The 25,129-nt window shown below is 58.0% G+C and overlaps 1 protein-coding gene across 1 annotated transcript in view; it reads left to right on the forward strand.

Annotated features, from left to right (window-relative positions):
• LOC134433136 (striatin-4-like) overlaps positions 1 to 25,129 on the forward strand; it is a 25,998-nt gene extending 869 nt beyond the window's left edge. The window contains exons 2-15 of the mRNA XM_063182020.1: positions 235 to 309; positions 825 to 936; positions 2,375 to 2,483; positions 3,961 to 4,026; positions 5,542 to 5,636; positions 6,877 to 7,028; positions 7,142 to 7,189; positions 9,533 to 9,567; positions 9,602 to 9,688; positions 12,719 to 12,922; positions 14,536 to 14,667; positions 17,607 to 17,702; positions 20,632 to 20,718; positions 24,397 to 25,129. Coding sequence (XP_063038090.1) covers positions 235 to 309; positions 825 to 936; positions 2,375 to 2,483; positions 3,961 to 4,026; positions 5,542 to 5,636; positions 6,877 to 7,028; positions 7,142 to 7,189; positions 9,533 to 9,567; positions 9,602 to 9,688; positions 12,719 to 12,922; positions 14,536 to 14,667; positions 17,607 to 17,702; positions 20,632 to 20,718; positions 24,397 to 24,566 — 1,468 coding nt within the window. The 3' untranslated portion in view covers positions 24,567 to 25,129. The remainder of the gene's footprint in view (positions 1 to 234; positions 310 to 824; positions 937 to 2,374; positions 2,484 to 3,960; positions 4,027 to 5,541; positions 5,637 to 6,876; positions 7,029 to 7,141; positions 7,190 to 9,532; positions 9,568 to 9,601; positions 9,689 to 12,718; positions 12,923 to 14,535; positions 14,668 to 17,606; positions 17,703 to 20,631; positions 20,719 to 24,396) is intronic.

The following is a 25,129-nucleotide window of genomic DNA, read 5'->3' on the forward strand; positions in this document are numbered from 1 at the left end:
TATTTTGGGGAATTTTGGTTTTTTTTCTGGGATTTTTGGGGTTTTTTGATGGGTTCTAATGGGAATTTTGGAGGTTTTTTATGTGGGAATTTTGGGGTTTTTTAATGGGAATTTTGGGGTTTTTCATGGGATTTTTGGGGGGTTTTTTAATGGGAATTTTGGGGTTTTTCATGGGATTTTTGGGGTGTTTTTTTGGGGGAATTTTGGGGTTTATTTGGAATTTTGGGGTTTATTTGGGAATTCCGGGAGCCCCCCCAGCCCCGGCTCGGAGTCGCTGCTGCTGCGCCGCATCGAGGAGCAGATCCAGAGGTTGGGGGGGATCTGGAAATTGGGGAATTTTTGGGCGTTTTTAATGGGAATTTTGGGGTTTTTTGTGGGAATTTTGGGGGAATTTGGGGTTTTTTTTATGGAATTTTTGGGAGTTTTTGTGGGAATTTTGTGGTTTTTTAATGGGAATTTTGGTTTTTTTTTAATGGGATTTTTGGGGTTTTTTTAATGGGAATTTTGAGTTTTTTTAGGGGGATTTTTGGGGTTTTCTTTTCTGGGAATTTTGGGGGGTTTTTTTCTGGGAATTTTGGGGGTTTTTTGTGGGAATTTGTGGATTTTTGGGGAATTTTGGGGGGTTTATGTGTGGGAAAGTTGGGGGTTTTTTATGGGATTTTTGGGGGGTTTTTTATGGGGTTTTTTGTGGGAATTTTGGGGGGTGTAGTTTTGTGGGGTTTTTTTCTCGTTTGGTTTGTTTTGGTTTGTTTTTTTTTTCATTTTTTTTCTTTTTTTTCCCTATTTTTCCCTTTTTTTCCCTTTTTTTGGGCTTTTCCCCCCAGGAACGCCGGGAAGGAGCCGCGGGCCGGGCTCAGCCCCTCCCCCCCCGAGGATGACAGCGATGAGGAAGAGGAGCCGGAGAGCCCCTCCCCCACCCCCCGCAGGAGGGGAAAGGTCCCACCCAAAATCCGGAATTGGGGGGATTTGGGGAATTTTGGGGCGTTTGGGAGGATTTTTAAGGAATTTTGGGAGGGGTTGTATGGGATTTTTGGTGGGGTTTGGGAGAATTTTTTGGGGATTTTGGGGCAATTTTGGGGCATTTTGAGGGGATTCGGGGAGGATTTTTAATGAATTTTGGGGAATTTTGTGGGATTTTTGGGGGATTTGGGAGAATTTTTAAGGAATTTTGGGGGATTTTTGTGGGATTTGGGAGAATTTTTAAGAATTTTTGGGAATTTTGTGGAATTTTTTGGTGGGGTTTGGGAGGATTTTTAAGGAATTTTGGGGGATTTTGTGGGATTTTGGTGGGGTTTGGGAGGATTTTTCGGGGTTTTGGGGGGATTTTTAGGGGATATTGAGGGGATTTTAGGGGTTTGGGAGGATTTTAAGGAATTTTGGGGCAATTTTGGGGGATTTTGAGGGGATTCGGGGAGGATTTTTAATGAATTTTGGGGGATTTTTATGGATTTTTGGTGGGTTTGGGAGATTTTTAGGGATTTTTGGGGGACTTTTAGGGGATTTTGTGGGATTTTTGGTGGGGTTTGGGAGGATTTTTAAGGAATTTTTGGAATTTTGTGGAATTTTTTGGTGGGGTTTGGGAGGATTTTTAAGGAATTTTGGGGGATTTTGTGGATTTTTGGGGGATTTGGGAGGATTTTTAAGGAATTTTGGGGGATTTTGTGGGATTTTTGGTGGGGTTTGGGAGATTTTTAGGGATTTTTGGGGGACTTTTGGGGGATTTTGTGGGATTTTTGGTGGGGTTTGGGAGGATTTTTAAGGAATTTTTGGGATTTTTGTGGGATTTGGGAGGATTTTTAAGGAATTTTTGGGAATTTTGTGGAATTTTTTGGTGGGGTTTGGGAGGATTTTTAAGGAATTTTGGGGGATTTTATGGATTTTTGGTGGGGTTTGGGAGGATTTTTAAGGAATTTTGGGGATTTTGTGGGATTTTTGGTGGGGTTTGGGAGAATTTTTTGGGGATTTTGGGGCAATTTTGGGGATTTTGGTGGGATTCGGGGAGGATTTTTAATGAATTTTGGGGATTTTTATGGGATTTTTGGTGGGGTTTGGGAGGATTTTTAAGGAATTTTTGGGAATTTTGTGGAATTTTTTGGTGGGTTTGGGAGGATTTTTAATGAATTTTGGGGGATTTTTATGGGATTTTTGGTGGGGTTTGGGAGGATTTTTAAGGAATTTTGGGGAATTTTTTTGATTTTTGGGGGATTTGGGAGGATTTTTAAGGAATTTTGGGGGATTTTTGTGGATTTTTGGTGGGGTTTGGGAGGATTTTTAAGGAATTTTGGAGGATTTTTAGAGAATTTTGGGGATTTGGGAGCATTTTAGGGAGATTTTTTTTGAGTTTTTCCCCGTTTTTGTCCCTCTGTGTCCCCAGGGTGTCCCCAAGGTCCCCGAGGAGGAGGAGGAGGACGATGAAGATGAGGAGGACTCGGAGGACGCCCTGGGGGAGTTCGACTTCCTGGGGACACCCGGGGACAGCCGGGGTGAGGACACCTGGGACACCTGGGGACACCTTGGGGACACCTTGGGGACACTTTGGGGACATCTGGGGACATCTGGGGACACCTGGGGACATCTGGGACACCTGGGGACACCTGGGGACACTTTGGGGACACTTTGGGGACACTTTGGGGACACCTGGGACACCTGGGGACACCTGGGGACACCTTGGGGACACCTGGGGACATCAGAGACACCAGGGGTGAGCTCAGGGGACATTTGGGACACCTGGGGACACTTTGGGGACACCTTGGGGACATTTGGGGACACCTGGGGACACCTTGGGGACACCTGGGGACACCTTGGGGACGTTTGGGGACACCTGGGGACATCAGAGACACCTTGGGGACACCTGGGGACACCTGGGGACACCTTGGGGACACCTGGGGACACTCTGGGGACACTCTGGGGACACTTTGGGGACATTTGGGGACATCTGGGGACACCTTGGGGACATTTGGGGCCACTTTGGGGACATTTGGGGACACTTTGGGGACACCTTGGGGACATTTGGGGATACCTTGGGGACACCTTGGGGACATCAGGGGTGGGGACAGGGACACCTTGGGGACACCTTGGGACATTTGGGGACATCTGGGGACACCTGGGGACACCTTGGGGACACCTGGGGACACTTTGGGGACACCTTGGGGACGTTTGGGGACATCTGGGGACACCTTGGGGACATTTGGGGACACTTTGGGGACATTTGGGGACATTTGGGGCCACCTGGGGACACCTTGGGGACATTTGGAGACATCTGGGGACATTTGGGGACACTTTGGGGACATTTGGGGACACCTTGGGGACATCTGGGGTGAGGACACCTGGGGACACCTTGGGGACACCTTGGAACACCTTGGGGACACTTTGGGGACACCTTGGGGACACCTTGGGGACACCTTGGGACATTTGGGGACATCTGGGGACACCTGGGGACTTTGGGGACACCTGGGGACACCTTGGGGACATTTGGGGACACCTTGGGGACATTTGGGGATACCTTGGGGACACCTTGGGGACACCTGGGGACATCAGGGGTGAGCTTGGAGAGATTTGGGGACATTTGGGGACACCTGGGGACATTGGGGACACTTTGGGGACACCTGGGGACACCTTGGGGACATTTGGGGACACCTTGGGGACATTTGGGGATACCTTGGGGACACCTGGGGAACACCTGGGGACAATCAGAGGTGGGTCTGGGGACACCTTGGGGACATCTGGGGACATCAGGGGTGAGCTTGGAGAGATTTGGGGACATTTGGGGACACCTGGGGACACCTTGGGGATATTTGGGGACATTTGGGGACGTTTGGGGACACCTGGGGGACATTTGGGGACATCAGAGACACCTTGGGGACATTTGGGGACACTTTGGGGACATCAGAGGTGAGGTCAGAGACACCTTGGGGACACTTTGGGGACATTTGGGGACACGCGCTGTCCCCATTGTCACAGAGAGCCACCGGTGCCACCTGCGGGACGGGGACCTGGGGCCACCGCGGCCACCGCGGCCACCTGAGGGTGAGGACACGTCTGTCACCTGTGTCACTGTCACCTGTGTGTCACCACTGTCACCTGTGTGTCACTGTCTGTCACCTGTGTGTCACCACTGTCACCTGTGTGTCACTGTCACCTGTGTCATTGTCACCTGTGTCACCACTGTCATCTGTGTGTCACCTCAGTGTCACCTGTGTGTCACTGTCTGTCACCTGTCACCTGTGTGTCACTTGTGTGTCACCTCAGTGTCACTGTCACCTGTGTGTCACTGTCACCTGTGTCATTGTCACCTGTGTCACCACTGTCACCTGTGTGTCACCTCAGTGTCACCTGTGTGTCACTGTCACCTGTGTGTCACTGTCTGTCACCTGTCACCTGTGTGTCACTTGTGTGTCACCTGTGTCACCACTGTCACCTGTGTGTCACCTGTGTCACTGTCACCTGTGTGTCACCTGTGTGTCACCTCAGTGTCACCTGTGTCACCTGGGGGGTCCCTGTGTCCCCAAGGCCACCCCGCTGTCCCTGTCCCCTCTGTCCCCAAGGCCACCCTGACGTCCCCTCTGTCCCCAGGGTCCCTGGGTGTCCCCAAAGCCACCCTGATGTCATTGTCCCCACTGTCCCCACTGTCCCCAGGGCCACCCTGCTGTCCCCACTGTCCCCATTGTCCCCATTGTCTCCTGGGTGTCCCCAAGGCCACCCCAGTGTCATTGTCCCCTCTGTCCCCAGGGTGTCCCCATTGTCCCCAAAGCCACCCCAGTGTCCCTGTCCCCATTGTCCCCAGGGTCCCCGGGTGTCCCCAAAGCCACCCTGGTGTCCCCATTGTCCCCTGTGTCCCCAGGGTGTCCCCATTGTCCCCAGGACCACCAGAGTGTCACTGTCCCCATTGTCCCCTCTGTCCCCAGGGTGCCCGGGTGTCCCCAATGTCACCCCGGTGTCCCCTCTGTCCCCATTGTCCCCAGGGTGTCCCCAAAGCCACCCCAGTGACATTGTCCCCTGTGTCCCCAGGATGTCCCCATTGTCCCCACTGTCCCCAGGGTCCCCGGGTGTCCCCACTGTCCCCAATGTCACACCAGTGTCATTGTCCCCACTGTCCCCAGGGTCCCTGGGTGTCCCCAATGTCACCCCAGTGTCACTGTCCCCTCTGTGCCCATTGTCCCCATCGTCCCCTGGGTGTCCCCAAAGCCACCCCAGTGTCATTGTCCCCATTGTCCCCTGTGTCCCCAGGATGTCCCCATTGTCCCCAGGACCACCACAGTGTCACTGTCTCCTCTGTCCCCAGGGTGTCCCCATTGTCCCCAAAGCCACCCCAGTGTCCCTGTCCCCATTGTCCCCAGGGTGCCCGGGTGTCCCCAATGTCCCCAATGTCCCCAGTGTCACCCTGGTGTCCCCAATGTCCCCATTGTCCCCAATGTCCCCTCTGTCCCCAGGGTGCCCGGGTGTCCCCAATGTCCCCCATTGTCCCCACTGTCCCCAATGTCCCCACTGTCCCCAATGTCCCCTCTGTCCCCAATGCCACCCCGGTGTCCCCTCTGTCCCCAGGGTGCCCGGCTGTGTCCCCGGCCGGGGCGCTGGCCCTGCACGGCCTCGGGGACCTGGCGGAGCTGACGGTGACAAACGACAACGACGGCGGAGACGTGAGTGCCACCCGTGCCACCCGCGCCACCCGTGCCACCTCTGAGTGTCACCAGTGCCACCTCTGAGTGTCCCCAGTGTCCCCAGTGCCACCTGTGAATGTCCCCAGTGCCACCAGTGCCACCTCTGAGTGTCCCCAGTGTCCCCAGTGCCACCTGTGAATGTCCCCAGTGCCACCCGTGCCACCTCTGAGTGTCCCCAGTGCCACCTCTGAGTGTCCCCAGTGTCCCCAGTGCCACCTGTGCCTGTCCCCAGTGCCACCCGTGCCACCTCTGAGTGTCCCCAGTGCCACCTCTGAGTGTCCCCAGTGTCCCCAGTGCCACCTGTGAATGTCCCCAGTGCCACCAGTGCCACCTCTGAGTGTCCCCTGTGCCACCTGTGCCTGTCCCCAGTGTCCCCAGTGCCACCTCGGAGTGTCCCCAGTGCCACCTGTGCCACCTCTGAGTGTCCCCAAATGCCACCGTGTCCCAGTGTCCCCAAATGCCACCGTGTCCCAGTGTCCCCACATGTCCCCAAATGCCACCATATCCCAATGTCCCCAAATGCCACCACGTCCCAATGTCCCCAAGTGCCACCATGTCCCGATATCCCCAAATGCCACCGTGTCCCAGTGTCCCCAGGTGCGGTCGCTGTCCCTGCGGCACAACTGGAGCTGTCCCCAATGTCCCCAAATGCCACCGTGTCCCAGTGTCCCCAAGGGCCACCCCCGTGTCCCCCCAGGTGCCGTCGCTGTCCCCGCGGTGCAGCTGGAGCTGTCCCCAAATGCCACCATGTCCCAATGTCCCCAAGTGCCACCATGTCCCAGTGTCCCCAAGGGCCACCATGTCCCAATGTCCCCAAACGCCACCATGTCCCAGTGTCCCCACATGTCCCCAAATGCCACCATATCCCAATGTCCCCAAATGCCACCGTGTCCCAGTGTCCCAGAGTGTCCCCAAGTGTCCCCACATGTCCCCAAATGCCACCATGTCCCAATGTCCCCAAGTGCCACCATGTCCCAGTGTCCCCACATGTCCCCAAATGCCACCATATCCCAATGTCCCCAAATGCCACCATGTCCCAGTGTCCCCAAATGCCACCATATCCCAATGTCCCCAAATGCCACCATGTCCCAGTGTCCCAGAATGTCCCCAAGTGTCCCCACGTCCCCAAACGCCACCATATCCCAGTGTCCCCAAGTGCCACCGTGTCCCAGTGTCCCCACGTGTCCCCAAGTGCCACCCGTGTGCGTGTCCCCCGCAGGTGCGGTCGCTGTCCCCGCGGCTGACGCTGCGCAGCCACTTTGACGCCGTGCGGGCGCTGGCCTTTGTCCCCGGGCACGCGGCGCTGGTCACGGCCTCCGAGGACGCCACGCTCAAGCTCTGGGACCTGCAGAGGCCGCTCGGCCCCAGGAAGTGCGTGACGCGGTGACAATGCGGGTGACAATGCGGGTGACAATGCGGGTGGCAGTGCCTTTGTCACCCTTTGTCACCGTTCGTCACCGGCTCTGTCGCCGTTGTCCCCTCAGGAGCGCGGCGCTGGACGTGGAGCCGGTGTACGCCTTCCGCGGGCACAGGTGGGCGCTTTGTCACCTCAGTGTCACCTCAGTGTCACCTCAGTGTCACCTCATTGTCACCTCAGTGTCACCTCATTGTCACCTCATTGTCACCTCTGTGTGTTCTCTGTGTCACCTCAGTGTCACCTCATTGTCACCTCTGTGTGTTCTCTGTGTCACCTCATTGTCACCTCATTGTCACCTCGGTGTCACCTCATTGTCACCTCATTGTCACCTCAGTGTTACCTCATTGTCACCTCTGTGAGTTCTCATTGTCACCTCATTGTCACCTCGGTGTCACCTCATTGTCACCTCATTGTCATCTCGGTGTGTTCTCATTGTCACCTCAGTGTCACCTCATTGTCACCTCATTGTCATCTCGGTGTGTTCTCAGTGTCACGTCATTGTCACCTCAGTGTTACCTCATTGTCACCTCATTGTCACCTCAGTGTCACCTCTGTGTGTTCTCAGTGTCACCTCGGTGTCACCTCATTGTCACCTCATTGTCACCTCTGTGAGTTCTCAGTGTCACCTCGGTGTCACCTCAGTGTCACCTTGTCGTCACCTCGGTGTCACCTCAGTGTCACCTCATTGTCACCTCTGTGTGTTCTCTGTGTCACCTCATTGTCACCTCATTGTCACCTCATTGTCACCTCTGTGTTCTCATTGTCACCTCACTGTCACCTCGGTGTCACCTCATTGTCACCTCTGTGTGTTCTCAGTGTCACCTCGGTGTCACCTCAGTGTCACCTCATTGTCACCTCGTCGTCACCTCGGTGTCACCTCATTGTCTCCTCATTGTCACCTCGATGTCATCTCTGTGTGTTCACAGTGTCACCTTCATTGTCACCTCGTTGTCACCTCATTGTCACCTCATTGTCACCTCTGTGTGTTCTCAGTGTCACCTCATTGTCACCTCTGTGTATTCTCTGTGTCACCTTATTGTCACCTCGTTGTCACCTTTGTTGTCACGTTGGTGGTTGTGGATTTATTCTGGTTTTTTTGTCACTTTGTCACCTCAGTGTCACCTTCATTGCCACATCTGTGTCACCTCAGTGTCACCTCAGTGTCACATCAGTGTCAGCTCAGTGTCGCCTCAGTGTCGCCTTCATTGTCACCTCAGTGTCACCTTCATTGCCACATCTGTGTCACCTCAGCGTCACCTTCATTGTCACCTCAGCGTCACCTCAGTGTCACATCTGTGTGTTGTCAGTGTCACCTTCGTTGTCACATCAGTGTCACCTCAGTGTCACCTTCGTTGTCACGTTGGTGGTTGTGGCTTTATTCTGTTTTTTTGTCACCTCTTTGTCACCTCGGTGTCACCCCCATCATCACCTGCTTGTCGCCCCATTGTCACCTGGCTGTGATTGTGTCGGGACTTTTTGTCACTTTGTCACTGTCCCAGGGGCCCGCGGTGGCGGTGGCAGCGGTGACATTGGTGACACCAATGACACTGGTGACCCCGGTGTGGTTTCTGTCCCCGTGCAGGGGCCCGGTGCTGGCGGTGACAGGGACACAGGTGACATTGGTGACATTGGTGACATTTCTGTCCCTCAGGGCCCCCGTGCTGGCAGTGGTAGCAGGTGACACTGGTGCCATTGGTGACACCATTGTCATTTCTGTCCCCCAGGGGCTCGGTGCTGGCAGTGACAGTGACACAGCAGGTGACACTGGTGACATTGGTGACACTGGTGACATTGGTGACATTGGTGACCCCGGTGTGGTTTCTGTCCCTCAGGGGCCCGGTGCTGGCAGTGACGGTGACACAGGAGGTGACACAGGTGACACTGGTGACATTGGTGACACTGGTGTCATTTCTGTCCCTCAGGGGCCCGGTGCTGGCAGTGACAGTTACACTGGTGGCAGCAGGTGACATTGGTGACATTGGTGACACTGGTGTCATTTCTGTCCCTCAGGGCCCCCGTGCAGGCAGTGACAGTGACACAGGTGACACTGGTGACACGGGTGACACTGGTGACACTGGTGACACTGGTGACACCGGTGTGGTTTCTGTCCCTCAGGGGCCCCCGTGCTGGCAGTGACAGTGACACAGGTGGCAGCAGGTGACACTGGTGACACTGGTGTCATTTCTGTCCCTCAGGGCCCCCATGCAGGCAGTGACAGTTACACAGGTGACACTGGTGACATTGGTGGCACTGGTGTCATTTCTGTCCCTCAAGGCCCCCGTGCAGGCAGTGACAGTTACACTGGTGACACTGGTGACACTGGTGACACTGGTGACACCGGTGTCATTTCTGTCCCTCAGGGGTCCCCGTGCTGGCAGTGACAGTGACACAGGTGGCAGCAGGTGACATTGGTGACACAGGTGACACTGGTGACCCCGGTGTGGTTTCTGTCCCTCAGGGGCCCGGTGCTGGCGGTGGCGGGTGGCGCCGGGTGACACGGGAGGTGACGCGGGTGACATCGGTGTCACCGGGCTGTGCTGCAGCGCCGGCGTGGACGCGCGGATTCGCTGCTGGCGCCTCCCGGGGCTGGACAGCGACCCCTACGACGGCTACGGTGGGTGGGGACACCGGGGACACCTGGGGACATTGAGGGGACACTGGGGACAGTGGGGACACTGGGGACACTGGGGACACCTGAGGACACTGGGGACACTGGGGACAGTGGGGACACTGGGGACACCTGGGGACAGTGGGGACACTGGGGACACCTGGGGACACTGGGGACACCGGGGACACCTGGGGACATTGAGGGGACACTGGGGACAGTGGGGACACTGGGGACATTGGGGACACTGGGGACACTTGGGGACACTGGGGACACTGGGGATATTGGGGACACCGGGGACACCTGAGGACATTGAGGGGACACTGGGGACAGTGGGGACACTGGGGACAGTGGGGACACTTGGGACACTGGGGACACTGGGGACAGTGGGGACACCTGGGGACACTTGGGGACACTGGGGACAGTGGGGACACTGGGGACACTGGGGACACTGGGGACATTGGGGACACTGGGGACACTGGGGACACTGGGGACATTGGGGGGACATTGGGGACACTGGGGACAGTGGGGACACCTGGGGACACTGGGGACATTGGGGGGACATTGGGGACATCGGGGACACTGGGGACACCTGGGGATACTGGGGGGATTGGGGACACCGGGGACACTTGGGGACATCGGGGACACTGGGGACACTTGGGGACAGTGGGGACATTGGGGACATTGGGGATACTGGGGACAGTGGGGACATTGGGGACACTTGGGGACATTTGGGACACTGGGGACAGTGGGGACATCAGGGACATTGGGGACAGTGGGGACACTTGGGGACACTGGGGACACTGGGGACACTGGGGACACTTGGGGACACTGGGGACAGTGGGGACACTGGGGACACTTGGGGACATTTGGGACACTGGGGACATTGGGGACACTGGGGACATTGGGGACATCAGGGACACTGGGGACACCTGGGGACACTTGGGGACATTGGGGACATTGGGGACATCAGGGATACCTGGGGATATTGGGGACACTTAGGGACATTGGGGACAGTGGGGACACTTAGGGACATTGGGGACACATGGGCACATTGGGGACACTGGGGACATTGGGGACACCTGGGACACTTGGGGACATTAGGGACATTGGGGACATTAAGGACATTGAGGACACTGGGGATACTGGGGACATTGAGGACACTTGGGGACATTGGGGACATTGGGGGACATTGAGGACATTGGGGACATTGGGGACATTTGCGACATTGGGGACACTTGGGGACACCTGTGGATATTGGGGTGTGGTGGCACTTGGGGACATTGGGGACACCTGGGGATGTGGGGACATTTGGGGACACCCGGGGATTTTGGGGGTGTGGTGGCACTTGGGGACACCAAGGTTGGGGACACTGGGGACGTCTGGGTTGTGGTGGCACTTGGGGACATCAGGGATGTCGGGAGATATTGGGGGTGTGGTGGCACTTGGGGACATCGGGGACATTGGGGGTGTGCTGGCACCTGGGGACACTTGGGGACGTCGGGGCTGGTGTTGCACTCGGGGACATTGGGGACATCAGGGATATTGGGGATATTGGGCTATGGTGGCACTCGGGGACATTGAGGACATCGGGGGTGTGGTGGCACTTGGGGACACGGGGACACCTGGGGATATTAGGGACACTTGGAGACATGGGGGCACTGGGGTGTGGTGGCACCCGGGGACATCGGGACAGTGCTGTCCCCACTGTCCCCAATCCCCCCAGTGTCCCCAGTGTCCCCTGGATGTCCCCAATGTCCCCAGTGTCCCCTGGATGTCCCCAGTGTCCCCAACACCCCAATGTCCCCAGTGTCCCCAATGTCCCCGCTGTCCCCAATGTCCCCAACACCCCCAAAGTCCCCAATGTCCCCCCAATGTCCCCAATGTCCCCAATGTCCCCAATCCCCCCAATGTCCCCAACACCCCCAAAGTTCCCAATGTCCCCAATGTCCCCAGTGTCCCCAGTGTCCCCAGTGTCCCCTCATTGTCCCCAATGTCCCCAATGTCCTCAATGTCCCCAATGTCCCCTGGATGTCCCCAGTGTCCCCTCACTGTCCCCAATGTCCCCACTGTCCCCAATCCCCCCGATGTCCCCAGTGTCCCCAATGTCCCCAACACCCCTGATGTCCCCGATGTCCCCATTGTCCCCACTGTCCCCTGGCTGTCCCCAGACCCGCGGGTGCTCCGGGGCTTCCTCGATGGCCACAGTGGCACTTGGGGACATGGGGACAATGCCACCCCAGTGTCCCCAGTGTCCCCAACTCCTCCAAAGTCCCCAATGCCCCCAATATCCCCAGTGTCCCCAGTGTCCTCAATGTCCCCCATGTCCCCAGTGTCCCCTCATTGTCCCCACTGTCCCCAGTGTCCCCAATGTCCCCAACACCCCTTATGTCCCCAATGTCCCCAGTGTCCCCTCACTGTCCCCTGGCTGTCCCCAATGTCCCCTCATTGTCCCCAGTGTCCCCAGTGTCCCCTCACTGTCCCCAATGTCCCCAATGTCCCCAATGTCCCCAATGTCCCTGGTGTCCCCAATCCCCCCAGTGTCCCCAATCCCCCCAATGTCCCCAGTGTCCCCAGTGTCCCTGGTGTCCCCAGTGTCACCTCACTGTCCCTAATGTCCCCAGTGTCCCCAATGTCCCCAGTGTCCCCACTGTCCCCTCACTGTCCCCTCACTGTCCCCAATATCCCCAATCCCCCCAGTGTCCCCTCACTGTCCCCAATGTCCCCAATATCCCCAATCCCCCCAATGTCCCCAATGTCCCCAGTGTCCCCAATGTCCCCAGTGTCCCCACTGTCCCCTCACTGTCCCCTCACTGTCCCCAATATCCCCAATCCCCCCAGTGTCCCCAGTGTCCCCCCAGTGTCCCCTCAGTGTCCCCAGTGTCCCCCCAGTGTCCCCTCACTGTCCCCAGTGTCCCCAATATCCCCAATCCCCCCAATATCCCCAATCCCCCCAGTGTCCCCCCAATGTCCCCAGTGTCCCCCCAGTGTCCCCTCAGTGTCCCCAGTGTCCCCTCAGTGTCCCCTCCCTGTCCCCAGACCCGCGCGTGCTCCGGGGCTTCCTGGACGGTCACTCTGACGCCGTCTGGGCGCTGGCCTTCGATGTCACCGGGCGTCACCTGGCGTCGTGCTCGGCCGACGGCACCGTGCGCCTCTGGGACCCGCGCGGCGGGGACGGCAGCGCCGCCGGCCGGGGGGGCACCGTCGCGGGCACCTGCCTGAGCGTGCTCGACGGGCACCAAGGTGAGCGCCGGGGACGCACCTGGGGGGACGCACCTGCGCAGGTGTCACACCTGTCCCCGTGTCAGATCACGGTGTCCCCACCTCGGTGGCGTTTGTGTCACACCTGCACAGGTGTCACATCTGTCTCTCACATGTTTCAGATCACGGTGTCCCCACCTCGGTGGCGTTTGTGTCACACCTGTCCCTCACCTGTCCCCACACCTGTCCCCTCACCTGTTCCTCACCTGTTTCAGATCACGGTGTCCCCACGTCGGTGGCGTTTGTGTCACACCTGTCCCTCCCCTGTCCCCACACCTGTCCCTCACCTGTTCCTCACCTGTTTCAGATCACGGTGTCCCCACCTCGGTGGCGTTTGTGTCACACCTGTCCCTCACCTGTCCCCTCACCTGTTTGAGATCACGGTGTCCCCACATCAGTGCCATTTGTCCCTGTGTCACACCTGTCCCCTCACCTGTCTCCATTTCAGATCACGGTGTCCCCACCTCGGTGGCGTTTGTGTCACACCTGTCCCTCACCTGTCCCCACACCTGTCCCTCACCTGTTCCTCACCTGTGTCAGATCACGGTGTCCCCACCTCGGTGGCGTTTGTGTCGCACCTGTCCCTCACCTGTCCCCTCACCTGTTGAGATCACGGTGTCCCCACGTCGGTGGCCTTTGTCCCTTCCCAGCTGTGTCACACCTGCACAGGTGTCACACCTGTCTCTGACCTGTTCCTCACCTGTTTCAGATCACAGTGTCCCCACATCGGTGGCCTTGGTGTCACACCTGTCCCTCACCTGTCCTCTCACCTGTTGGTTTCAGATCACGGTGTCCCCACGTCGGTGGCATTTGTGTCACACCTGCACAGGTGTCACACCTGTCCCTCACCTGTTTCAGATCACGGTGTCCCCACGTCGGTGGCGTTTGTGTCACACCTGTCCCTCACCTGTTGGTTTCAGATCACGGTGTCCTCACATCGGTGGCCTTTGTCCCCAGCTGTGTCACACCTGCGCAGGTGTCACACCTGTCTCTCACCTGTCCCCGTTTCAGATCACGGTGTCCCCACATCGGTGGCGTTTGTGTCACACCTGCACAGGTGTCACACCTGTTCCTGTTTCAGATCACGGTGTCCCCACCTCAGTGGCGTTTGTGTCACACCTGCACAGGTGTCACACCTGTCTCACCTGTCTCCATTTCAGATCACGGTGTCCCCACATCAGTGGCCTTTGTCCCCAGTGTCACACCTGTCCCTCACCTGTCCCTCACCTGTTCCTCACCTGTTGGTTTCAGATCACGGTGTCCCCACCTCGGTGGCCTTTGTCCCCAGCTGTGTCACACCTGTCCCTCACCTGTCTCACCTGTCCCTGTTTCAGATCACGGTGTCCCCACCTCGGTGGCCTTTGTCCCCAGCTGTGTCACACCTGCACAGGTGTCACACCTGTCCCTCACCTGTTGGTTTCAGATCACGGTGTCCCCACCTCGGTGGCCTTTGTCCCCAGCTGTGTCACACCTGTCCCTCACCTGTCCCTCACCTGTTGGTTTCAGATCACGGTGTCCCCACCTCGGTGGCCTTTGTCCCCAGCTGTGTCACACCTGCACAGGTGTCACACCTGTCCCTCACCTGTTGGTTTCAGATCACGGTGTCCCCACCTCGGTGGCCTTTGTCCCCTCCCAGCCCGCCCAGCTCGTGGCCGGGTTCCGCTCCGGTGCCACCGTCCTCTACGACCTCGAGGCCACCAAGGCCACGCTGGTGTCCCCAAACGGCGGTGAGTGACACCCCCCCCATGTCCCCAATGTCCCCAAGGGTCACCTGGGATCACCTGAACCCCCCCCATGTCCCCAAGGGCCACCTGAACCCACTCAATGTCCCCAAGGGTCACCTGGGATCACCTGAACCCCCCCCATGTCCCCAAGGGCCACCTGAACCCCCCCCATGTCCCCAAGGGCCACCTGGAGCCACCTGAACCCCCCCCCATGTCCCCAAGGGTCACCTGGAGCCACCTGAATGTCCCCAAGGGTCACCTGAGATCACCTGGAGCCACCTGAAGCCCTCAATGTCCCCAAGGGCCACCTGAGATCACCTGAACCCCCCCCATGTCCCCAAGGGTCACCTGAACCCACTCAATGTCCCTGCTGTCCCCTCAGGTGGCCACGCCCAGGTGAACCGGGTGGTCACTCTGAGTGTCCCCAATGTCCCCGCAGGTGGCTGTGCCCAGGTGAACCAGGTGTCCCCAATGTCCCCAGGTGTCCCCAATGTCCCCGTGTCCCGCAGGTGGCCATGCCCAGGTGAACCAGGTGGTCACTCTCAGGTGTCCCCAGTGTCCCCAGATGTCCCCAGTGTCCCCAATGTCCCCGCAGGTGGCCGTGCCCAGGTGAACCAGGTGCTCGCCCACCCCTCAGGTGTCCCCAGGTGTCCCCAATGTCCCCAGGTGTCACTCTCAGGTGTCCCCTCAGGTGCGCAGGTGAACCAGGTGCTCGCCCACCCCTCAGGTGTCCCCACTGTCCCCAATGTCCCCAATGTCCCCAGGTGTCCCCACTGTCCCGAGTGTCCCCAGGTGTCCCCAATGTCCCCAGGTGTCACTCTCAGGTGTCCCCAATGTCCCCAATGTCCCCAATGTCCCCCCAGTGTCCCCATGTCCCTGCTGTCCCCGCAGGTGCGCAGGTGAACCAGGTGCTCGCCCACCCCTCAGGTGTCCCAATGTCCCCAATGTCCCCAGGTGTCCCCAATGTCCCCAGGTGTCACTCTCAGGTGCCCCCAGGTGTCCCCAATGTCCCCAATGTCCCCAGGTGTCCCCAATGTCCCCAGGTGTCACTCTCAGGTGTCCCCTCAGGTGTGCAGGTGAACCAGGTGCTCGCCCACCGCTCAGGTGTCCCAAGGTGTCCCCAGTGTCCCCAGGTGTCCCCAATGTCCCCAGGTGTCACACTCAGGTGTCCCCAATGTCCCCTCAGGTGTCCCCAGTGTCCCCAATGTCCCCAATGTCCCCAGGTGTCTCCAGGTGTCCCCAATGTCCCCAATGCTGTCCCCGCAGGTGCGCAGGTGAACCAGGTGCTCGCCCACCCCTCAGGTGTCCCCAATGTCCCCAATGTCCCCAGGTGTCCCCAATGTCCCCAGGTGTCACTCTCAGGTGCCCCCAGGTGTCCCCAATGTCCCCAATGTCCCCAGGTGTCCCCAATGTCCCCAGGTGTCACTCTCAGGTGTCCCCTCAGGTGCGCAGGTGAACCAGGTGCTCGCCCACCCCTCAGGTGTCCCCAGGTGTCCCCAGGTGTCCCCAATGTCCCCAGGTGTCACTCTCAGGTGTCCCCAATGTCCCCTCAGGTGTCCCCAATGTCCCCAATGTCCCGATGTCCCCAGGTGTCTCCAGGTGTCCCAATGTCCCCAGGTGTCACACTCAGGTGTCCCCAATGTCCCCTCAGGTGTCCCCAATGTCCCCAATGTCCCCGATGTCCCCAGGTGTCTCCAGGTGTCCCCAATGTCCCCTCAGGTGTCCCCAATGTCCCCAATGCTGTCCCCTCAGGTGCGCAGGTGAACCAGGTGCTCGCCCACCCCTCAGGTGTCCCCAATGTCCCCAGGTGTCTCCAGGTGTCCCCAATGTCCCCAGGTGTCACTCTCAGGTGTCCCCAGGTGTCCCCAATGTCCCCAATGTCCCCAGGTGTCCCCAATGTGCCCAGGTGAACCAGGTGTCCCCAATGTCCCCTCAGGTGCGCAGGTGAACCAGGTGCTCGCCCACCCCTCAGGTGTCCCCAGGTGGTCACTCTCAGGTGTCCCCAATGTCCCCAGTGTCCCCAGGTGTCCCCAGGTGTCCCCAGGTGTCACTCTCAGTGTCCCCAATGCCCCACAGGTGCGCAGGTGAACCAGGTGCTCGCCCACCCCTCAGGTGTCCCAAGGTATCCCCAATGTCCCCAGGTGTCACACTCAGGTGTCCCCAATGTCCCCAGGTGTCCCCAGGTGTCCCCAATGTCCCCAGGTGTCCCCAATGTCCCCAGGTGTCTCCAGGTGTCCCCAGGTGTCCCCAGGTGTCACTCTCAGGTGTCCCCTCAGGTGCGCAGGTGAACCAGGTGCTCGCCCACCCCTCAGGTGTCCCAAGGTGTCCCCATGTGTCCCCAATGTCCCCAGGTGTCCCCAGGTGTCCCCAATGTCCCCAGGTGTCACACTCAGGTGTCCCCAATGTCCCCTCAGGTGTCCCCAGTGTCCCCAATGTCCCCAATGTCCCCGATGTCCCCAGGTGTCTCCAGGTGTCCCCAATGTCCCCTCAGGTGTCCCCAATGTCCCCAATGCTGTCCCCAGGTGTCACTCTCAGGTGTCCCCAATGTCCCCATGTCCCTCAGGTGCCCAGGTGAACCAGGTGCTCGCCCACCCCTCAGGTGTCCCCAGTGTCCCCAATGTCCCCCGTGTCCCCAATGCCCCCAATGTCCCCAGGTGTCCCCAGGTGTCCCCAATGTCCCCAGGTGTCCCTCTCAGGTGTCCCCAATGTCCCCCCAGGTGCTCAGGTGAACCAGGTGCTCGCCCACCCCCAGGTGTCCCCAATGTCCCCCATGTCCCCACTGTCCCCAGGTGTCCCCAATGTCCCCAATGTCCCCAGGTGTCCCCAATGTCCCCAATGTCCCCAATGTCCCCAATGTCCCTATCACCCCCTGATGTCCCCAATGTCCCCAATGTCCCCAGGTGTCCCCAATGTCCCCAATGTCCCCAATGCTGTCCCCTCAGGTGCGCAGGTGAACCAGGTGCTCGCCCACCCCTCGCAGCCGCTCGCCATCACAGCCAGCGACGACCGCGCCATCCGCTACCTGGACACCCGCACCGGTGAGGGCTAATTAGGGTAATTAATTAGGGTAATTAGGGTAATTAGGGTAATTAGGGTAATCAGGGGCCGCTACCTGGACACCCGCACCGGTGAGGGCTAATTAGGGTAATTAATTAGGGTAATTAGGGTAATTAGGGGCCGCTACCTGGACACCCGCACCGGTGAGGGCTAATTAGGGTAATTAGGGTAATTAGGGTAATTAGGGGCCGCTACCTGGACACCCGCACCGGTGAGGGCTAATTAGGGTAATTAATTAGGGTAATTAGGGTAATTAGGGGCCGCTACCTGGACACCCGCACCGGTGAGGGCTAATTAGGGTAATTAATTAGGGTAATTAGGGTAATTAGGGGCCGCTACCTGGACACCCGCACCGGTGAGGGCCAATTAGGGTAATTAGGGTAATTAGGATAATTAGGGGCCGCTACCTGGACACCCGCACCGGTGAGGGCTAATTAGGGTAATTAGGGTAATTAGGGTAATTAGGGGCCGCTACCTGGACACCCGCACCGGTGAGGGCTAATTAGGGTAATTAGGGTAATTAGGGTAATTAGGGGCCGCTACCTGGACATCCGCACCGGTGAGGGCTAATTAGGGTAATTAGGGGCCGCTACCTGGACACCCGCACCGGTGAGGGCTAATTAGGGTAATTAATTAGGGTAATTAGGGGCCGCTACCTGGACACCCGCACCGGTGAGGGCCAATTAGGGTAATTAGGGTAATTAGGGGCCGCTACCTGGACACCCGCACCGGTGAGGGCTAATTAGGGTAATTAGGGTAATCAGGGGCCGCTACCTGGACACCCGCACCGGTGAGGGCTAATTAGGGTAATTAGGGTAATTAGGGGCCGCTACCTGGACACCCGCACCGGTGAGGGCTAATTAGGGTAATTAATTAGGGTAATTAGGGGCCGCTACCTGGACACCCGCACCGGTGAGGGCCAATTAGGGTAATTAGGGTAATTAGGGGCCGCTACCTGGACACCCGCACCGGTGAGGGGCTAATTAGGGTAATTAGGGGGGTCATCAGAGCATGCTTGGGGTAATTAGGGTAATAATTACCCGTTAGAGGGTAATTATGGGCTCATTAGGGGATAATTAGGGGGTAATTGGGTGTCATTAGGTGATAGGAGCTATCAGGGGTCATTAGGGTAATTAGGGGGGGATAATTAGGGGGTAATTAGGGTGATGAGGGGGGTCGTTAGGGTAATTAGGGGGTAATTAGAGGGTCATTAGGGTAATTAGGGGGGATAATTAGGGGGTAATTAGGGTGATGAGGGGGGGTCGTTAGGGTAATTAGGGGGTAATTGGGGGCAGTTAGAAGGTCATTAGTGTCATTAGAGGTAATTAGGGTAATGAGGGGGGTCGTTAGGGTAATTAGGGGGTGATTGGGGCCAGTTAGAAGGTCATTAGTGTCATTAGGGTAATTAGATGATAATGAGGGGGGTCGTTAGGGTAATTAGGGGGTAATTGGGGGCAGTTAGAAGGTCATTAGTGTCATTAGAGGTAATTAGGGTAATGAGGGGGGTCGTTAGGGTAATTAGGGGGTGATTTGGGGTAATTAGAGGGTCATTAGGGTCATTAGGGGGTAAGTATGGTAATGAGGGGAGTAATTAGGGCCATTAGGGAATTAGGGGGTCATTAGGAGTAATTAGGGCGTCATTGGGGTAATTAGGGAGTCATTGGGGGTAATTACAGGGTCATTGGGGTAATTAGGTGCAATTAGGGGTCAGATGGGGTCATTAGGGGGTAATTAGGGTAATTAGGTGCAATTAGGGGTCAGATGGGGTCATTAGGGGTAATTGGGGTAATTATTCTGTGCAATTTGGGGTCAGATGGGGTCATTAGGGGGTAATTAGGGTAATTATTCTGTGCAATTAGGGGTCAGATGGGGTCATTAGGGGGTAATTAGGGTAATTAGGTGTAATTAGGGGTCAGATGGGGTCATTAGGGGGTCATTAGGGGGTAATGAGGTGTAATTAGGGGTCAGATGGGGTCCTTGGGGGGTAATTAGGGTAATTATTCTGTGTAATTAGGGGTCAGATGGGGTCATTAGGGGTAATTAGGGTCATTAGGTGCAATTAGGGGTCAGATGGGGTCATTAGGGGTAATTGGGGTCATTAGGTGCAATTAGGGGTCAGATGGGGTCATTCGGGGTAATTGGGGTAATTAGGTGCAATTAGGGGTCAGATAGGGTCATTAGGGGGTAATTAGGGTAATTACGTGCAATTAGGGGTCAGATGGGGTCATTAGGGGTAATTGGGGTAATTATTCTGTGCAATTAGGGGTCAGATGGGGTCATTAAGGGGTCATTAGGGGGTAATTAGGTGCAATTAGGGGTCAGATGGGGTCATTAGGGGGTAATTAGGGTAATTAGGTGCAATTAGGGGTCAGATGGGGTCATTAGGGGTAATGAGGTGCAATTAGGGGTCAGATGGGGTCATTAGGGGGTAATTAGGGTAATTAGGTGCAATTAGGGGTCAGATGGGGTCATTAGGGGGTAATTAGGGTGATTATTGTGTGTAATTAGGGGTCAGATGGGGTCATTAGGGGTAATTGGGGTGATTATTCTGTGTAATTAGGGGTCAGATGGGGTCATTAGGGGTAATTGGGGTGATTATTGTGTGTAATTAGGGGTCAGATGGGGTCATTAGGGGGTAATGAGGTGCAATTAGGGGTCAGATGGGGTCATTAGGGGTAATTGGGGTAATTAGGTGCAATTAGGGGTCAGATGGGGTCATTAGGGGTAATTGGGGTAATTATTGTGTGTAATTAGGGGTCAGATGGGGTCATTAGGGGTAATTGGGGTCATTAGGTGTAATTAGGGGTCAGATGGGGTCATTAGGGGTAATTGGGGTAATTATTGTGTGTAATTAGGGGTCAGATGGGGTCATTGGGGGTAATTAGTGTAATTATTGTGTGCCCCCCCCAGGTGCGCTGGTGCACTCCGTGGTCGCTCACCTGGACGCCGTCACCTGCCTGGCCCTGGACCCCAGCGGAGCCTTCCTGCTGTCCGGCAGTGAGTGACCAATGGGGGACCAACGAGTGACCACTGACCAATGACCGCTGAGTGACCAATGGGTGACCACTGACCGCTGAGTGACCAACGGGTGACCGCTGACCAATGGGTGACCCTGAGTGACCAATGGGTGACCAATGGGTGACCCTGAGTGACCAATGGGTGACCAATGGGTGACCCTGAGTGACCGCTGACCGCTGACCACTGAGTGACCAATGGGTGACCAATGGGTGACCACTGACCACTGAGTGACCAATGGGTGACCAATGAGTGACCCTGAGTGACCCTCAGTGACCAATGGGTGACCCCTGAGTGACCGCTGAGTGACCGCTGACCGCTGAGTGACCGCTGACCACTGAGTGACCGCTGACCGCTGAGTGACCGCTGACCACTGACCGCTGTGACCCTGAGTGACCACTGACCGCTGAGTGACCGCTGACCACTGACCACTGAGTGACCCTGAGTGACCACTGACCACTGATTGACCGCTGACCGCTGAGTGACCGCTGACCACTGACCGCTGAGTGACCCTGAGTGACCACTGACCGCTGACCGCTGAGTGACCGCTGACCACTGACCAATGGGTGACCACTGACCAATGGGTGACCACTGAGTGACCACTGAGTGACCAATGGGTGACCCTGAGTGACCCTCAGTGACCAATGGGTGACCCCTGAGTGACCGCTGACCGCTGAGTGACCGCTGACTGCTGAGTGACCGCTGAGTGACCCTGAGTGACCACTGACCACTGACCGCTGAGTGACCCTGAGTGACCACTGAGTGACCACTGACCACTGGGGGACCACTGAGTGACCACTGAGTGACCACTGAGTGACCACTGAGTGACCACTGACCACCGAGTGACCACTGACCACTGAGTGACCACTGACCAATGGGTGACCACTGAGTGACCACTGACCACTGACCACTGAGTGACCAATGGGGGACCCCCGAGTGACCACTGACCACTGAGTGACCACTGACCACTGACCAATGGGTGACCGCTGAGTGACCCTGAGTGACCACTGACCACTGAGTGACCACTGACCACTGGGGGAACACTGACCACTGAGTGACCACTGACCACTGAGTGACCACTGGCCACTGACCACTGAGTGACCAATGGGGGACCACTGACCACTGACCACTGAGAGACCACTGACCACTGAGTGACCACTGACCATTGAGTGACCACTGAGTGACCGATGGGGGACCAATGGGGGGCCACTGAGTGACCCTGAGTGACCACTGACCACTGAGTGACCACTGACCACTGACCAATGGGTGACCACTGAGTGACCAATGGGGGACCCCTGAGTGACCACTGACCAATGAGTGACCAGTGAGTGACCCTGAGTGACCGATGGGGGACCGATGGGTGCTGAGTGACCACTGAGTGACCAATGGGTGACCGATGGGTGCTGAGTGACCAATGGGTGACCAGTAACCAATGAGTGACCGATGGGTGACAATGAGTGACCACTGAGTGACCAATGAGTACTGAGTGACGAATGAATGACCAATGAGTGACCACTGAGTGACCACTGAGTGACCAATGAGTGACCAATGAGAAACTGCCGAGTGCTGAGTGACCAATGAGTGACCCTGAGTGACCACTGACCACTGACTGACCAGTGAGTGACCAATGAGAAACTGCCGAGTGCTGAGTGACCAATGAGTGACCCTGAGTGACCGCTGTCATTGTCACCTGTCCCGGTGTCCCCAGGTGTGTCCCCAGGTGTGTCCCCAGGTGTGTCCCCAGGTGTGTCACCCCTCTGTCCTCTCTGTCCCCAGGTCACGACTGCTCCCTGCGGCTCTGGCACCTGTGTGAGCACACCTGTGTGCAGGAGCTGTCCCTCACCTGTGTCACCTGTGTCACCTGTGTCCCCTCACCTGTGTCCCCTGTGTCACCTGTGTCCCCTCACCTGTGTCACCTGTGTCCCTGTGTCCCCTGTGTCACCTGTGTCCCCTGTGTGCCCCCTCTCTGTGTCCCCCCAGGTCACGACCACTCCCTGCGCCTGTGGCACCTGTCCGACCACACCTGTGTGCAGGAGTTACCTGTGTCACCTGTGTGTCACCTGTGTGTCACCTGTGTGTGATCTCACCTGTGTCCCCTGTGTCCCCTGTGTCACCTCTCTCTGTCCCCAGGTCACGACTCCTCTCTCCGCCTGTGGCACCTGTCCGACCACACCTGTGTGCAGGAGTTACCTGTGTCACCTGTGTGTCACCTGTGTGTGATCTCACCTGTGTCCCCTGTGTCCCCTCTCTGTGTCCCCCCAGGTCACGACTGCTCTCTCCATCTCTGGCACCTGTGTGAGCACACCTGTGTGCAGGAGCTGTCCCTCACCTGTGTCACCTGTGTCATCTGTGTCCCTGTGTCACCTGTGTCACCTGTGTCCCTGTGTCCCTTTGTGTCCCCCCAGGTCACGACCGCTCCCTGCGGCTCTGGCACCTGTCCAACCACACCTGCGTGCAGGAGCTGTCCCTCACCTGTGTCCCTGTGTCACCTGTGTCCCTGTGTCCCCTGTGTGTCCCCTGTGTCCCCTGTGTCACCTGTGTCCCCTCACCTGTGTCCCCTCTCTCTGTCCCCAGGTCACGACTGCTCCCTGCGCCTGTGGCACCTGTCCGACCGCACCTGTGTGCAGGAGCTGTCCCTCACCTGTGTGTCACCTGTGTCCCCTGTGTCCCCTCACCTGTGTCCCCTGTGTCACCTCTCTGTGTCCCCAGGTCACGACTCCTCTCTCCGCCTGTGGCACCTGTCCGACCACACCTGTGTGCAGGAGTTACCTGTGTCCCCTGTGTCACCTGTGTCCCTTGTGTGTGATCTCACCTGTGTCACCTGTGTCACCTGTCCCTCTCTGTGTCCCCCCAGGTCACGACTGCTCTCTCCGCCTGTGGCACCTGTCGGACCGCACCTGCGTGCAGGAGCTGTCCCTCACCTGTGTGTCACCTGTGTCCCCTGTGTCACCTGTGTCCCTTTGTCCCCCCAGGTCACGACTGCTCCCTGCGCCTGTGGCACCTGTCCGACTGCACCTGCGTGCAGGAGCTGTCCCTCACCTGTGTGTCACCTGTGTCCCTGTGTCACCTGTGTCCCTTTGTGTCCCCCCAGGTCACGACTGCTCCCTGCGCCTGTGGCACCTGTCCGACCACACCTGCGTGCAGGAGCTGTCCCTCACCTGTGTCCCCTCACCTGTGTCACCTGTGTCACCTGTGTCACCTGTGTCCCTTTGTGTCCCCCCAGGTCACGACTGCTCTCTCCGCCTGTGGCACCTGTCCAACCACACCTGCGTGCAGGAGCTGTCCCTCACCTGTGTCACCTGTGTGTGATCTCACCTGTGTCACCTGTGTCACCTGTGTGTCACCTGTGTCCCCTCACCTGTGTCCCCTGTGTCACCTGTGTCCCCTGTGTCACCTGTGTCCCCTCTCTGTGTCCCCCCAGGTCACGACTGCTCCCTGCGCCTGTGGCACCTGTCGGACCGCACCTGCGTGCAGGAGCTGTCCCTCACCTGTGTGTCACCTGTGTCTCCTGTGTCCCCTGTGTCACCTGTGTCCCCTCTCTCTGTCCCCAGGTCACGACTGCTCCCTGCGCCTGTGGCACCTGTCGGACCGCACCTGCGTGCAGGAGCTGTCCCTCACCTGTGTCCCTGTGTCACCTGTGTCCCCTCTCTCTGTCCCCAGGTCACGACTGCTCTCTCCGTCTCTGGCACCTGTCGGACCGCACCTGTGTGCAGGAGCTCCCCGCCCATCGCCGCAAGCACCACGAGGCCGTGCTGGCCGTGGCCTTCCACCCCCGCCGCGCCCTCAGCGCCAGCGCCGGCGCCGACGCCCTGGCCAAGGTGTTCGTCTGACGCACCTGGGCACACCTGGGCACACCTGGGCACGGCCACGGCACACCTGGGGACAGCCACAGGACACCTGGGCACGGCCACGGGACACCTGGGCACACCTGGTGGCAGCTGGGAACTCACCTGGTGGCACCTGGGCACACCTGGGCACAGCCACAGGACACCTGGGCACACCTGGGCACAGCGACAGGACACCTGGGCACACCTGGGCACTCCTGGGGACAGCCACAGGACACCTGGGCACACCTGGGCACAGCAACAGGACACCTGGGCACACCTGGGCACTCCTGGGGACAGCCACAGGACACCTGGGCACACCTGGGCACAGCCACAGGACACCTGGGCACACCTGGTGGCAGCTGGGGACAGCTGGACATACCTGGGAACAGCTGGGAACTCACCTGGTGGCACCTGGGCACACCTGGGGACGGCGACAGGACACCTGGGCACACCTGGTGGCAGCTGGGAACTCACCTGGGCACACCTGGAGACACCTGGTGGCGCCTGGGCACACCTGGAGCCAGCTGGGCACTCACTGGGAACTCACCTGGTGGCACCTGGGCACA

This window comes from Melospiza melodia, unplaced genomic scaffold (assembly GCF_035770615.1).
Source record: "Melospiza melodia melodia isolate bMelMel2 unplaced genomic scaffold, bMelMel2.pri scaffold_140, whole genome shotgun sequence".
NCBI classification, from domain to species: Eukaryota; Metazoa; Chordata; class Aves; order Passeriformes; family Passerellidae; genus Melospiza; species Melospiza melodia.